Source organism: Dicentrarchus labrax, unplaced genomic scaffold, assembly GCF_905237075.1.
Source record: "Dicentrarchus labrax unplaced genomic scaffold, dlabrax2021, whole genome shotgun sequence".
Classification (NCBI taxonomy): Eukaryota; Metazoa; Chordata; class Actinopteri; family Moronidae; genus Dicentrarchus; species Dicentrarchus labrax.
Genome location: NW_026136704.1, coordinates 30,889,517 through 30,906,242, shown reverse-complemented (window position 1 = coordinate 30,906,242; position 16,726 = coordinate 30,889,517). Strand labels below are relative to the sequence as shown.

Here is a 16,726-nt window from a genome sequence, read left to right as displayed (position 1 = left end):
TCAAATATAAGAAAATGTGGAATCTGGAGGTATAAATATGGGACTTTTATTCTTAAATTTCTCCAAATTGGTGCAGTAAAAATGCTTGATATTAATGCTTGTAGTCTCATATGTGTAAAAGTCAAATATACCATCAGTAGCCAGGAAACACTGAGCAATATGTTTTCACAGTACCTGCCACAGCGGAGCAAGGTGACAGAGTCAGCGGAAGCAAAAGAGAATTTCATACTAAAAAAGATTCTACTGCACTAGGCAAAGCTCAGTAACTACAATCCCTCCCTCCTCCCTCAGCTTCTGTACTTATACAAATACAAAGACAGAGTGAAGTATCTGCATTTTGGGGGTCATGGATCAAATAATTGGTCATGATTTCTAAGCCATGAAAATTAGAGAATTATGTAATAAGCACATAACTAACGCATTTGGCTGGCCAGTCAAAAAACTCTGAGGCCATTTTTCTCAGTTTGATTGATGGCGTTGTTACTGAGGTTTGCCTTTGTAGGGCAGAATAACTTGATATGGTCAGAGTTCAGACTGCTCAGATTGCTGACGTATCATATTAGCTTTTATTCTACTTTGTTTAAGAATGCTTGATTCTGATTGGCTGGGAGGAGGGCATTAACCCGGCAGGTTGCCCGCTGACTTTTCGGTTGTACTTGCTGCTGACTGAGCACAGCGTCATCAAATAGTAGATCAATACGCCGCTTGTATTTTTTTTCCTATCACATAAATTTCAAACATGAGGTCCATTGTAAAAATAACTTGTAAAAAAAACCTTGTTTAAAAAAGTTTCTAAAATGTGTCGGAAACCTATCGGACGGTCAGTCGATACAATGTAGCAACTAATTACATTATTAAACTAGTGATGGATGCAGCCTTGTGTGGTTGCAATAGAAACTAATTAGCTACAGCTGAGCTAACGTTATTCACCGTCGTTGAACTCAAACAGAGTATACATTTAATAAGCATGCATTATTATGAATAATAATACGTTTTATTATTATTAATAAATTATTGAAGTATTCGTGGTCCACGAGCCGGGCATATCAAACAGTTTATTGCCCTGCCTCTTGTGATTATCCCTTACATGTTGAACTTTGGAATGTAATTTTGCACAGAACAAAGATTTGGGATTTGGTCTCTTGTCACCAGTCTATTAACCAAAACAAAAATACATACACATTCACAAAACTACATACAGATCATACAATCAAACACACATTCACATATATTAAAGGGTTGTCAGCTTGGGCTGCTCGTGTTTCCTTCTACAAGTTTTTAATGTTGTTGACATTTTTGATCATGAAGACAACATGAAGCAAGTTGAGGAAATACATAACGTTTTTTAAGTCCTTTTCAGTAGCACACATCAAGCCAAACATTGTCTACTTCACACATTCTGCTCACTGCAGCTGTGGCTCAGATGGTAGAGCGGGTCATCAAGTAATCAGAGGGTTGCTGGGCCGATTCCCAGCCCCACAAGTTGAAGCGTCCCTGTGCAAGAACCACAAATTTTCCCTCAATGCCTTCACCATCATTGTGTTCGCTGCATTCATTATGGTAGGGATTATGGTAGACTGCAAACTGGATGTCATGTTAGTGGATTGTAAAATTAGGCAGAGCATACTGGAAACGGTAGATGGCATTGTCACCCAGAGTTTAACAAATATAACTTTTCGTTGTCCTCTGTGACAGAATTAAAACCCAGATGTTACATAGCTCCCTCACACAAGGAGAAAAAGGGCAATCTGCCCGAGACACTACAGTGCTGCTGTCTACCTTATGCCTGAATCCATGTATGCAGCCATGTGAACACTTATTATTTATTTTACTGACATTTTAGATTTGTTTCCAGTGAGATATCACAGTTTATATACTGACTTTGCTGTGTAAACTTTGCCATTGCTGCTCTAAAAACAATATTTTGTTGTATATAAAATATAAGCAAAGACAGTATAGGACAAATAAATATTGTAATGATAATAGTCTAAAATTATCACAGATACTGTCAACTTTCTGAGGGTAGGAGCTCCAACCCCCCACAACAGCCATGCAGCCAGAAGAAGTGAATTTTTGTCAGCAGTATTAGGCTGAGCTTCTGCCAGTGAGGATGTCAGTCAGAGGGCAACGTGAGAGTTGAGCTTGTTAACATGAGGAAAATGTACTGAAATACACTTAATTTCAGTATATCATTAATAAACTGTAGCAGTGTCACGGTGTGTTGTTAATATCCCTTCATCCCTTCGTGTCACAAAAGTAGTCATCCCATATATATGTAATTATTTACTTTTATGAATTTGGGCTCCTGGCCTACTAAACATCCTCTGCTGAAACCCTAATAGTCCGCAACTCTTAAGGCTTCTTTTCCCGGTAATATACACACTCCCTGGAGTAGGGCATTTTTTGGACTACTGGGATGATGGAATAATGTGTCATTTGAACAATGGTATGTCTGTATACCATCTTTAAAACATACTGTGTATGAGATGAAGTTAAAACTCTTTCGGTAAAGCTCTATGTTGCTATTGTTATATTGATGGATTATTTAAGCAAAGAAGCAAGAAAACACATGTCAGACGTATCTATTTAGTTAAATCCCTCCCTGTGCAGCAAACTCAACTTAACACTGTTAACGTGTTTAAAAACTACACCACAATATGAATCTAAACTTTTGACCTAGAAGAAGGACATTATTTTATACAGATCCGAATGCTTCGAAAATTTCCCATGATGATGAGATAAAGTGCTTGCATTTCTCCAACCACAGATAGGAAGCTGCTGATGAAGGTTGATATAGAGGTTATGAGGCGAGTGGTGTCAGTGTTTGCACAACCTCAGAGCAGAATGGCTGCAGTAACAGAACTCTCCTTCCTGCTGTTTGCTCTCATCAACAACATTCATGCAGAAGAACGTATCACCATCCGATATGAAGGGGGCTCTTACACCTTCAACCCCCCCAAGGAGGCCAACTTCTGCCTGATCTCCAGATTTGTTGGTGAAAAGAAGCTCCTCCTGTGGAATACCTCTGCCCTCTGGTCCGAGAACTCCACGGTACCTGAAGACTTGAAGCGACGACTTTCAGTTGGCAGCGTTAATAATATTTCTTCTTACACGATCCAGAACCTGACCCATTCCGACTCCAGCCAGTACCAAGAGGAGTGTTGGACCGAAGGCAAAGTGACATCTGAGAAAAACACCAGTATCACTGTTTGTAAGACAAAGGATGAGCTCAAAGTGATTGATGTGAGATTTGGAGGAACAGTGGACGTGTCATGTGAGGGAGCGGCTGACAATCTGAATATCCAGTGGCTCAAGTATGACCATGGATATAAGACATGGACAAAAGTATTTGAGGACGATACAACATCGTTGATGGACAATGTTAAAGTGGTGAAAACCACATCAGCACTTCGTCTCTCCAACTTCACATTTACAACGTTTCAATGGTACATGTGTCTGGTGATGAACCAGCAGCAGTGTGTGAGCAGTCACCCTGTACAAGTTAGTGTGCCACCAGAGATAATCTACCACTCAGTGGAAGAGACGGCTGTGCTGCAGTGCAATGTGACTGATTTCAGTGACGACCAGCCCCCAGTTTGGATGAAGAGGAATTTTCCAAAATCTTCCGACACTGGCCAAGGACAACTAAACAAGACTGTGTCTAATGTGGAAGAAGAGGTGGGTAGAAACTACTCACTGGTGATTTCATCTCTGACGTTAAATCACTCAGGTCGGTACTACTGTAAAACGTTTGTCACTTTACAAATGCATGTGCTGGTGGTTTGCCCTAAATTTGGCCCCCCTGCTGTAGAGCTCTTCTCAGAGGGAGATGATGTCACTCTCAGATGCAGAAATTGGGAAGAGGGTATGGTACCCCTTTGGTTCATGAAGTCGAATAAAACAGAGGGCAGAATCTTTAATACTTATAATATAAGATCTGATCTGAGAAGAGTGAAGACATTCTCCCTTAATGGCTCCTTGGTTATATCTAATGTCTCACTGGAAGACACAGGAGAGTATTGGTGTGCAGTTCTTGACCCAGATCAGCAGTGTGTGTCAACAACCAAAACTCTTGTAAAGTACAGAGAGCCCTTTGGGATTCACTTCACGTTGTACACAGTGAGGAACTCACTGCTCAGTGGTCTGCTGGTGATCCTCTGTGTTGTTGTAGTCACTGTGATCCAGAGGAGCAGGAGAGGAGAGCAGCGTTCAGCTGAGACAGAGAGTTAATATACATATGTTCATACTTACTCATCAGTAGCTTTATCACCTTCTTTCACTGTAGGTCCTCATTTCTCTTTAACACACAATCTTAAAGGCACAGTTCACTCCAAAATATATATTTGTGCTGTTTATCCATCTGGATTGTCTTTGTGTGAGTTGGAGTTATCCAATATAAACATCTCATATAAAAAAACTATGTGAATATTATTATTATTATTATTATTATTATTATTATTATTATTATGCTCAGTAGAAAAATGTAGTAAGTCCAACAGGTGATAAAAGAGGTAGTGGTCAAAAATAAAAGTCAGTGTAATAATGTAATATTGATGATATTGTGACTTTTCTTTTTCTTTGTTGTGAATAGATGTGAATATATGATCACTGCTTTGTGCTGCACCCAGACCCATAAGAGAGTCTGTAAGGGTTATTATCATTATTTTAGATTTTTTAACAATTCAGTAATTAATTAACATTTTAACATTGCTTTCACCTAAGATGTCTTAAACCCATTTTAAAAAATCTTGTTTTATATTTCTGGTGTTTTGTTTGTAATCTAGTGATTATGTGATTTCTTTTTCATTTACATGTGAAGGAATGTGAGTTGGCTTTTATGCAGATATAATTGTTGTATCATCCAGTGTTGTTAGTGTTATATAACTGTTATTATACTTTGGTCTATATCAGTCAATGAGCAGTCGTCTCTACAATAAAGGTTAAAAATAAACCATAAAACTTGGTACCCAGTTTTTACTGATTTGATTGTGATTTGGGTGTAAAATGTATCTTATATTGTATTTAAGATCTGATTAATTCTAACATCCACAAATATATAGTTTTATCTGCCTGAAATACATCATATTTTTGTTTATACACTTTATTTACATTTTTCAAGTCTCTGTTTGCTCAGAAATTAGAAATATCATAGCCAACAGTATTTCTGGTTAAGTGATGTTATCTGATATATATTTGGTACAAACACTTGACTTTTTGTAATTCTGGATTATATAACAAAATCAAATAAAAATAGCTATATTTGACTGCATTTCATTACTTTGTGTTAAATTAGCCTAAAAGGGGAGTAAAATATAACTGTGTGCATTGAGCAAAAACCCAACTGTGGTCTGCCTGCAGAAAACCTTCTTTGGGGTATTGTTTCATTAACACATGAATTAAGCTCAGCAAAGACATGTCGTACGTAACTGATTACATGTTGCAATAGAATAATGAATGCCTACAAGAAAGATTCAAAACTTGTTTATAACTTGTTTGGGGACTTATTCAACCCAATCTATTTAGATAAATCCCTCCCTGTGCAGGAAACGCAACATAACACCTTGAATGTTTCTACGAAACCTTCTGACGTGGAGAAAGTACATAAATAACTTGATACAGAGTCAAATGATTCAAAGTTTCCTATGATGATGATGAAATAAAGTGGTCGTGTTGCTCCAATAACAATTAAGAAGCTGCTGATGAAGGTTGATATAGAGGTTTTGAGGCGAGTGCTGTCAGTGGTTGCACAACCTCAGAGCAGAATGGCTGCAGTCACAGAGCTCTCCTTCCTGCTGTTTGCTCTCATCAACAACATTCATGCAAAAGAACTTATCACCATCCGATATGAAGGGGACTCTTACACCTTCAACCCCCCCAAGGAGGCCAACTTCTGCCTGTTCTCCAGATTTGTTGGTGAAGAGAAGCTCCTCCTGTGGAATACCTCTGCCCTCTGGTCCGAGAACTCCACGGTACCTGAAGACTTGAAGCAACGACTTTCAGTTGGCAGCGTTAATAATATTTCTTCTTACACGATCCAGAACCTGACCCATTCCGACTCCAGCCAGTACCAAGAGGAGTGTTGGACCGAAGGCAAAGTGACATCTGAGAAAGACATCAGTCTCACTGTTTGTAAGACAGAGGATGAAGACAAAGTGATTCCAGTGAGACTTGGAGGAACAGTGGACCTGCCATGTGAGGGAGCGGCTGACAATCTGGATATCCAGTGGCTCAAGCAAGACCTTAGATATGAGGAAGAAATATGGACAAAAGTGTTTGAGGACGATACAACATCAGTGATGGACAATATTAAAATGGTGAAAACCACTTCAGCACTTCGTCTCTCCAACTTCACATTTACAACGTTTCAACGGTACATCTGTCTGGTGATGAACCAGCAGCAGTGTGTTAGCAGTCACCCTGTACAAATTAGTCTGCAAGCAGAGGTAATGTACCACTCAGTGGAAGAGACGGCTGTGCTGCAGTGCAATGTTCCTGATTTCAGTGACAAACAGCCCCCAGTTTGGAAGACGTGGAATAGGAAAAGATCCTCCGACACTGACCCAGGACAACAAAACCACATTGTGTCTAATGTGGATGAACGGGTGGGTCAAAACAACTCACTGGTGATTTCATCCCTGACTTTAAATCACACAGGTCGGTACAACTGTGAAACGTTTGTCAATGTACAAACATATTGGCTGGTGGTTTGCCCCAAATTTGCCCCCCCTGCTGTAGAGCTCTTCTCAGAGGGAGATAATATCACTCTCAGATGCAGAAATTGGGAAGAGGGTACGTTACCCATTTGGTTTATGAAGTCGAACCAAACAGAGGGCAGAATCTTTAATGAATTTAATATAAGATCTGATCTAAGAAGAATGAACATATTCCTCCTTAATGGCTCCTTGGTTATATCAAATGTCTCACTGGAAGACACAGGAGAGTATTGGTGTGCAGTTCTTGACTCAGATCTACAGTGTGTGTCAACAACCAAAATTCTTGTAAAGTACAGAGAGCCCTTTGGGATTCACTTCACGTTGTACACAGTGAGGAACTCACTGCTCAGTGGTCTGCTGGTGATCCTCTGTGTTGTTGTAGTCGCTGTGATCCAGAGGAGCAGGAGAGGAGAGCAGCGTTCAGCTGAGACAGAGAGTTAATATACATATGTTCATACTTACTCATCAGTAGCTTTATCACCTTCTTTCACTGTAGGTCCTCATTTCTCTTTAACACACAATGTTTGACACAATGTTAAAGGCACAGTTCACTCCAAAATATATATTTGTGCTGCTGTTTATCCATCTGGATTGTCTTTGTTTGAGTTGGAGTTATCGAATATAAACATCACACTTAAAAAAAACTATGTGATTATTATTATTATTATTATTATTATTATTATGCTCAGTAGAAAAATGTAGTAAGTCCAACAGGTGATAAAAGAGGTAGTGGTCAAAAATAAAAGTCAGTGTAATAATTTAATATTGATGATATTGTGACTTTTCTTTTTTCTTTGTTGTGAATAGATGTGAATATATGATCACTGCTTTGTGCTGCACCCAGACCCATAAGAGAGTCTGTAAGGGTTATTATCATTATTTTAGATCTTTTTAATATTTCAGTAATTAATTAACATTTTAACATTGTTCTCACCTAAGATGTCTTAAACCCATTTTAAAAAATCTTGTTTTATATTACTGGTGTTTTGTTTGTAATCTAGTGATTATGTGATTTCTTTTTCATTGACATGTGAAGGAATGTGAGTTGGCTTTTATGCAGATATAATTGTTGTATCATCCAGTGTTGTTAGTGTTATATAACTGTTATTATACTTTGGTCTATATCAGTCAATGAGCAGTCGTCTCTACAATAAAGGTTAAAAATAAACCATAAAACTTGGTACCCAGTTTTTACTGATTTGATTGTGATTTGGGTGTAAAATGTATCTTATATTGTATTTAGGATCTGATTAATTCTAACATCCACAAATATATAGTTTTATCTGCCTGAAATAAATCATATTTTTGTTTATACACTTTATTTACATTTTTCAAGTCTCTTTTTTCATCTGGAACAATTACTCAGAAATTAGAAATATCATAGCCAACAGTATTTCTGGTTAAGTGATGTTATCTGATATATATTTGGTACAAACACTTGACTTTTTGTAATTTTGGATTATATAACAAAATCAAATAAAAATAGCTATATTTGACTGCATTTCATTACTTTGTGTTAAATTAACCTAAAAGGGGAGTAAAATATAACTGTGTGCATTGAGCAAAAACCCAACTGTGGTCTGCCTGCAGAAAACCTTCTTTGGGGTATTGTTTCATTAACACATGAATTAAGCTCAGCAAAGACATGTCGTACGTAACTGATTACATGTTGCAATAAAATAATGAATGCCTACAAGAAAGATTCAAAACTTGTTTATAACTTGTTTGGGGACTTATTCAACCCAATCTATTTAGATAAATCCCTCCCTGTGCAGGAAACACAACATAACACCTTGAATGTTTCTACGAAACCTTCTGACGTGGAGAAAGTACATAAATAACTTGATACAGAGTCAAATGATTCAAAGTTTCCTATGATGATGATGAAATAAAGTGGTCGTGTTGCTCCAATAACAATTAAGAAGCTGCTGATGAAGGTTGATATAGAGGTTTTGAGGCGGAGTCAGTGGTTGCACAACCTCAGAGCAGAATGGCTGCAGTCACAGAGCTCTCCTTCCTGCTGTTTGCTCTCATCAACAACATTCATGCAAAAGAACTTTTCATCATCCTATATGAAGGGGGCTCTTACACCTTCAACCCCCCCAAGGAGGCCAACTTCTGCCTGATCTCCAGATTTGTTGGTGAAGAGAAGCTCCTCCTGTGGAATACCTCTGCCCTCTGGTCCGAGAACTCCACTGTACCTGAAGACTTGAAGCAACGACTTTCAGTTGGCAGCGTTAATAATATTTCTTCTTACATGATCCAGAACCTGACCCATTCCGACTCCAGCCAGAACCAAGAGGAGTGTTGGACTGAAGGCAAAGTGACATCTGAGAAAGACATCAGTCTCACTGTTTGTAAGACAGAGGATGAAGACAAAGTGATTCCAGTGAGACTTGGAGGAACAGTGGACCTGCCATGTGAGGGAGCGGCTGACAATCTGGATATCCAGTGGCTCATGATTGACTCTAGATATCAAGAAGAAATATGGACAAAAGTATTTGAGGACAGTACACCATCAGTGATGGACAATATTAAAGGGGTGAAAACCATATCAGCACTTCATCTCTCCAACTTCATGCCAACAACGTTTCAACAGTACATCTGTCTGGTGATGAACCAGCAGCAGTGTGTTAGCAGTCACCCTGTACAAGTTAGACTGCAAGAAGAGTTAATGTACCACTCAGTGGAAGAGACGGCTGTGCTGCAGTGCAATGTGACTGATTTCGGTGACGACCAGCCCCCAGTTTGGAAGAAGTGGAATTTGAAAAGATCCTCCGACACTGACCCAGGACAACAATATTTGGGCCAAAACAACTCACTGGTGTTTTCATCTCTGACCTTAAATCACTCAGGTGTGTTCTACTGTAGTAAAACCCTTGTCACTGTAAGAGCATATTGGCTGGTGGTTTGCCCCAAATTTGCCCCCCCTGCTGTAGAGCTCTTCTCAGAGGGAGATGATGTCACTCTCAGATGCAGAAATTGGGAAGAGGGTATGTGGTACCTTTGGTTCATGAAGTCGAATAAAACAGGGGGCAGAATCTTTAATACTTATAATATAAGATCTGATCTGAGAAGAATGAACATATTCTCCCTTAATGGCTCCTTGGTTATATCTAATGTCTCACTGGAAGACACAGGAGAGTATTGGTGTGCAGTTCTTGACTCAGATCTACAGTGTGTGTCAACAACCAAAATCCTTTTAAAGTACAGAGAGCCCTTTGGGATTCACTTCACGTTGTACACAGTGAGGAACTCACTGCTCAGTGGTCTGCTGGTGATCCTCTGTGTTGTTGTAGTCGCTGTGATCCAGAGGAGCAGGAGAGGAGAGCAGCGTTCAGCTGAGACAGAGAGTTAATATACATATGTTCATACTTACTCATCAGTAGCTTTATCACCTTCTTTCACTGTAGGTCCTCATTTCTCTTTAACACACAATGTTAAAGGCACAGTTCACTCCAAAATATATATTTGTGCGGTTTATCCATCTGGATTGTCTTTGTGTTGGATGAAGTTATCGAATATAAACATCTCACATAAAATAACTATGTGAATATTATCATTATTATTATTATTATTATTATGCTCAGTAGAAAGATTTAGTAAGTCCAACAGGTGATAAAAGAGGTAGTGGTCAAAAATAAAAGATGTGAATATATGATCACTGCTTTGTGCTGCACCCAGACCCATAAGAGAGTCTGTAAGGGTTATTATCATTATTTTAGATTTTTTAACATTTCAGTAATTAATTAACATTTTAACATTGCTTTCACCTAAGATGTGTTAAACCCATTTTAAAAAATCTTGTTTTATATTACTGGTGTTTTGTTTGTAATCTAGTGATTATGTGATTTCTCTTTCATTTACATGTGAAGGAATGTGAGTTGGTTTTTATGCAGATATAATTGTTGTATCATCCAGTGTTGTTAGTGTTATATAACTGTTATTATACTTTGGTCTATATCAGTCAATGAGCCGTCGTCTCTACAATAAAGGTTAAAAATAAACCATAAAACTTGGTACCCAGTTTTTATTGATTTGATTGTGATTTGGGTGTAAAATGTATCCGTTGTATTTAAGATCTGATTAATTCCAACATCCACAAATATATATTTGTATCTGCCAGCAGTGCTTAGAAAATTGCAAATAATTCATATTTTTATAGAAATGAGAAATATAATTGAATCAGTTTTTTTCAGGTTACGTTATACCAATATATGCTTGTTACACACATTTTACTCTTTTGATTGTGATTTCTATATATATATATATTTGTATCATTTCTGTAATCTTAAATTGTGTAAAATGGCTGTATTTTATTTTACTGGATTTCCTTACTGTGTTAATGTTAAAGAGTTCGGTCTAGACCTGCTCTATTTGAAAAGTGTCCTGAGATAACTTCTGTTATGAATTGGCGCTATACAAATAAAATTGAATTGAATTGAATTGAATTGTTACTTCATGCGGCCTTTTAGAAAACAGGGCACACGCCTATAAGAGATGTAGTTTTCTAATAGCACTAAATAATAGTTACAGGTGTGTGCACAAAATTAGATGCATCTCTTATCAATCATCTACAAAAATCTTAAAACTCATGGGGGTGGGGTCTTATTGTGAGTGTACCACAGTAAACCCACAGAGGGCCCCAGCAAGGTAAAAAAAATAAAAAATAAAAGGCAGGAAAGAGAGAAAGAAAAGGGACCAAGAGGAGACAGCAGAGGAGAAAGAGGAGGAGGGAAACTGTGGAGCTCAGTCACTTCCGCACCATGTGAGATACCGGGACTGAAGCTCATTTGCTGCCGGCTGGACCCCGCATCCTCCGGGATAATGCAGCAGCAGAGAGGGCTTCCATCCACCAGAGGAGGCGAGGTCCAACGGTAGAGAGACAGAGAGAGAGACCGGAGGCCGGGGAGGAGACATCGGCTGCTCCGTGCACACAGCGGAGTCTCCCAGCGGCTCTAGGCGCAGACAATCCCCGGCGAAGAGCGCAAACCAGCCGCCAACATGACTGCAGACGTGGCGGTGTCTCTGTCGGTGCTCGCGGGGATTGTCGCAGTGAGCAACGCGACCCGCAGGGTGTTGACCAGGGCCCTCGCGGACACCGGGCTCTCTGTGTACGCGGTTGAACTCGTGTCCACCTTCCAGCTGTGCTGCTGCACGCACGAGCTAAAGCTGCTGTCTGAGGTGGGCGGGATCGAGCGTGGACTGGCGCTCACCTTGACGTACCTGGCCGCCGTCATCCACGGGCTCACCTTCAGCGGGGCCATCGGCAACCCCTCCAGTGCGCTGGAGCACGCATACCACGCGAGGCTCTCGGGCGGGTGCGCCCTGCGGCGGATCGCGTGTCAGTTCGCTGCGGCCGCCGCTGCGCGAGCCGCGGTGCCGGTGATCTGGGGTATCGGGTTGTCGGGACTGCACGTGCGGCATAAGCTGCTCGGGTACCGGTGCATCAGCGCCATTCACGCGCCGCTGCCAAAGGCCGCCGCGGTGGAGCTCGCGTGCGCCTTTGCGGTTCAGACTGCTGTTACGCACACGCGCTCGGTGGAGGAGAAATACCGGGTGCACGCGGTGGCTGCAGTCATCGCTACGGTGGTCTATGCAGGTATGACACACAATAATGACCACGACTCTGTTTGGTTGTTTCTTGGGGAGATTTGTGTTTTCATACGTCAGACTCCAGTGTTAATTAGACTGATAATGAGAGGTCAGGGGTCAGCCTAGTGAGTGACAGATTAGTGTCTCTCATTGGCAGTTTAAACAAACAGCTTCTCCTTTAGTGTGAGATCAGCAGTGTTTTCTGTTTGAGGTAAAGATAAAGATACCTATTATAACAGAAGCCAAGTTACAGTAGTGTTGAGCTGTATGACCAAAAATGTATATCATCGTTTTTTTTATGAGACGAACATAACTGGGTCATATAGGTTTATAGTGGCTTATTGTGCTGCCAGGTTTAGTGTCATCGTGTATAAAGTGAAGGCTTTGATTTCTATAGGGTTTTATTCGCCCTATAGACAATCTTTATTGTACAAACTGCAATGTAGTAAAAACAGGACCTGAGAGACAGGATCAGAGGATATGGTTTCTAAGTTACCTTTTGTACATAGCAGTAAATATAAAATACATCTTCCTTCTCAGAACTCAATATTTGAAGACAGTGAGAACTGATTACAGATGTGACACAATTTCCTTAACTGTTCAACCACAATTTTAAAAAAAGAATCTAACATTTTAATATCTTCAAGCTACTAATAGCAGATCTTTTAACTGCTGTCAGAAGTCTGTCACAATAAATCAACACTGAAAATTTGTGCAAACTCTACCCTGTTTTTCGGGGCGTTTTGGGGGAGGTAGACTGACTTTGACGCACAATATGCTGACTACAAAGTAGAGAAAGGACTGCTGAGGAGTAAAGTTTATTTTACGTATATTTTCTGCTCCTCCTGGCTCCCCTGTAGTTCACAGTTTATAAGTGAATTCAGCAACTGATTAAAACAGCTCTCTCATCTTTTCTTTAAAGTAGAGCAGATTAAACTTCATTGTCCCTGAGGCAAAATGTGTCACACAGTGCTACAATCAAAACCAACACGAAACATCTTAAAACATGAGAGAGACATTTGACTATATACTGTCACTAACACTGGCACTACGACTTACTCTGTGCACCATATAATGCACACCAATCTTCATACCATCTTTGCAGAAAATATAAGGTCTGATCTAAGAGGAACAAAAACAAAACATTGTCAGAAATGTACGCGTGACACAAGCTTGGTCAACACCATTATCATATCATATGATATCATATCATATGCAATCTAAGGCTAAAACATGTATTCAGGATTCAGATACATACAGAGCCATGGTCCAGTGGAATTCATTGACAGTGCATGTTGTTCAAGAGAACTTTAAGATATTTAGATATTTAAAGAACTGTAGGATGTGTGTTTGTGTGTGTAAAACTGTGCGAAAGTAAAAATCCCCCTAGAAGAGTATGAGGTATTTTAATACTCTCTTTTCTTGGAATTAAATGTATGAGTGTAAATTTTCATTATGACAACAATTTATTAAGTTTACTATTACACACATTTTTTTAAAATTAATGTCTGTTAATGTCTTAATGTCTGTTGAAAACGATGACAGTTTGTTTTTATGCCGTTTGTACTTGTTCATTTAATGAGACGAGCTGTTTGGGTGTGTAGGTGAGTATGAACACAGGAAGAATAGTCAATGCTTACGCTGTCCTAATGGGGATCCAAGTAAACAAATAATTAGAGTTTAGAATATCTAGTTGTGTGACTTTTTAAGTGTGGACATGTCATAAACAATATCTTTATAGTCTCCTCTTATTACATGTTTCACAGCTGTTTGAACTCAGTGAACATAAAACGAACATTCATCATCATCTCATTCATCTTTGTACCAGAAAAGACTTATTTTTTTCGTTTTTTAATTTAAGAGCACATTCAACTTGTTTGTTTAGGATTTGTAAAGGACTGAAAAGTGGCTGAAGTTGTTCATTCATTAACGTGTGTGTGTGTGTGTGTGTGTGTGTGTGTGTGTGTGTGTGTGTGTGTGTGTGTGTGTGTGTGTGTGCAGGTGGCAGTGCTACAGGAGCAGTGTTTAACCCCGCGTTGGCCTTCTCCACACAGTTCCCCTGCAGTGGAAATTCCTTCCTGGAGTACTGCCTGGTCTACTGGCTTGGCCCGCTGCTCGGTAAGACCCACTGATGTACACCGGCATCAGGGTATCTACAGGTTTTGAAAAGTCTTAAAAAGCAAATGCATGTGGTGTGTTGAATGGTGAATGATGAAATAAAGTGTTCCTCCAACCACAGATAGGAAGCTGCTGTAAAAAGAAGCCTACTGACTATGTATGAAAAAATAAAAACAAACATGATACAGAGAATTGTATAAAAAGCTGTTAAAATATCAGAAAAAATGTATCTTTGATAAATATTAACAGGAAATAATCTGCTCAAAATGTTCTCATTTTACTTAAACTTCCTTCAGTTATTGTGTTCTCTGTATGGGTTGATTGTACAGTTTATTGGTTGTTCTGTTCGGTTATTGTTATGCACTGAATATAACATGAAATATCCATAAAATATATCAGGGATCGTTAGTTTACTGAGTGATAGAAAATGGGTAAAGGAAAGTGTTTGGAAACATTTCTACAGCTTATTAGTAAAGATTGAACAAATGTTTTCTGATATTACACCATTGTGGTTAAGGTTTGGTTAGATTTAGGCACAAAAACATCTTGGTTTGTGTATGTTAATAAATTATCACACAAATTATATAGGTAATCTGTTACACATCAACAGACAAACTGAAACAGTTGAAATGTTATAAACTATCCAAATAAAGTGTTCCCCTAACATGTATTTGTTGCTCTTCTTCATCTCTTCTTCTACCTTCTGGCTGTTCCAGGTATGATGAGCTCAGTGCTGCTGTTTGATAAACTCGTCCCTCTGCTGTCGAGGAACTCATCTTCTCTCCATCTTCCCCTGGAGACCAAGAAGAGGACATGAGCATCGCCGGGCGGGCAGCAGTTCAAACACAGAGCACATGTCTTTCACAAGACTGTTAAATTGCTGCTGCACTTAGGAAAACACTGATATGCACTTTTTTAATCCTAAAAGGTTTTTTTTTTTTAATACAGTGGACCATGATTATTCGGACAACAGGTCTTTTGGATGATTTCACATCTCGAGCACATCTTAGAAACTAAACAGAAAACTAATTTAGTGATAGAGAAATTTACGAGGGAGAACTCATAAATAGAGCATCCGGAAAATAGTTTTATTTTATGAGGTGGTTGGTCGAAAACAAAAAACCAGTTTCAGTTTACACTCATCAGATTTAAAGGTCCAGTGTGTAGGATTTAGCTGCATCTAGCGGTGTAGTTGCAGGTCGTAACTCTCTTGTGTCACCCTCCCCTTCCAAGAGCAAAAGAGAAGCTACAGTGGCTGTGAAAGGTTTCCCTTCCACTATGAACAACTACATGGCCACGTGCCAGTAATTTGGTTTCCCCCTGCTGTAAGCCTCTTGTTTATATTTGTTTGAGCTCTGACACGGCATGGTAGACTCTGTAGAAGAGGACCCGCTCCCTCTGTAGATAAAAACAGCTCATTCTAAGGTACAGAAAACACAACAGTTGTTATTTCCATGTGATTATACACTGATGAAAAGGTACCTATGAATATTATATTGTAGAGCCTCCTAAATGTTTCACACTGGACCTTTTCAAACCTTTAGACACTTTGTTAATGGACTTGCATTTATGTAGCACAGGTGTTTCACACTACATGTCACATTCACACATTGATCATCAGAAAGTAACTGATTCACAGCCTTCGGGATCAATTCAGGGTTCAGTGGCAAAGGACACTTCAACATGTGGACAGGGGAATCGAACCGCTAATCCTCGATTAGTGGATGACTCGCTCTACATCTGACCCACAGCCGGTGGATTACCGCCCCAGAGCCAGTATCACCACAACAACTGTTCAAACAAGAATGCTAAGTATCTGTCACTGGAATATCAACGATTATAACTCACAAAAGAAAAGTTTGTTTCTTGTACTTCGATTGTTAGGCAGATTACAGCATGGGTAGATCCACACAGCCATAAACATACACAACATTTATCTGCTTGTTTTCTAGTGATGTCAAGCACAAATATTGTTGTTACAATTCATTGAACCAAGTGTTGTTTTTGTGTAATAGTAATAATAATGAATCACTGATTAATAATTTGTAATGGAAGGTTGAGAATTTTATGTTCTGAGTATGATAATATTATTAAAATAATAATACAATTTTAAAACTGTTTCTCAAGGCTATTTCTAATTCCTTTTTTTTTCTTGTGAAAATTTTGCTCTTTATTTCTAGCTTTGTCAGTACAGCATGAAACACATAAACACAGATGCATACAAATACTTACATCCCTGACAAATATAGTTCTTATTTATTTATAAAAAACAGAAGGTTTACACAGTCAAAGTACCAAGG

The 16,726-nt window shown here is 39.1% G+C and overlaps 2 protein-coding genes across 4 annotated transcripts; both read left to right on the top strand.

Moving 5' to 3' along the window:
* The first annotated feature begins 2,835 nt into the window (after positions 1–2,835).
* LOC127362197 (vascular endothelial growth factor receptor 2-like) lies at positions 2,836–11,159 on the top strand. 3 transcript variants are annotated; one of them, XM_051397631.1, is made up of 2 exons: positions 2,836–2,945; positions 8,805–11,159. In XM_051397631.1, the coding sequence occupies exons 1-2, from the start codon at positions 2,845–2,847 to the stop codon at positions 10,069–10,071; spliced, it is 1,368 nt and encodes a 455-aa protein (XP_051253591.1). In that variant the 5' UTR covers positions 2,836–2,844; the 3' UTR covers positions 10,072–11,159. The 3 variants fall into 3 exon arrangements, with proteins under 3 accessions (XP_051253591.1, XP_051253590.1, XP_051253589.1); XM_051397630.1 differs by having other exon boundaries at positions 2,836–4,285; positions 10,127–11,159; XM_051397629.1 differs by lacking the exon at positions 8,805–11,159 and adding an exon at positions 7,440–8,034 and having other exon boundaries at positions 2,836–4,511.
* Positions 11,160–11,482: 323 nt separating this feature from the next.
* Positions 11,483–16,541, top strand: aqp11 (aquaporin 11). The gene is made up of 3 exons (XM_051397632.1): positions 11,483–12,315; positions 14,310–14,426; positions 15,143–16,541. Exons 1-3 carry the CDS (start codon positions 11,718–11,720, stop codon positions 15,241–15,243), a joined length of 816 nt encoding a protein of 271 aa, XP_051253592.1. The 5' UTR covers positions 11,483–11,717; the 3' UTR covers positions 15,244–16,541.
* The last annotated feature ends 185 nt before the right edge of the window (positions 16,542–16,726 follow it).

Bases quoted from the DNA above. Each gene is read 5' to 3' on its own strand.
- aqp11 (XM_051397632.1), top strand. From the start codon at position 11,718: ATGACTGCAGACGTGGCGGTGTCTCTGTCGGTGCTCGCGGGGATTGTC. The intron at 12,316-14,309 runs GTATGACACACA...GTGTGTGTGCAG, and splicing joins CGCTACGGTGGTCTATGCAG to GTGGCAGTGCTACAGGAGCA. The intron at 14,427-15,142 runs GTAAGACCCACT...TGGCTGTTCCAG, and splicing joins CTGGCTTGGCCCGCTGCTCG to GTATGATGAGCTCAGTGCTG.
- LOC127362197 (XM_051397630.1), top strand. From the start codon at position 2,845: ATGGCTGCAGTAACAGAACTCTCCTTCCTGCTGTTTGCTCTCATCAAC.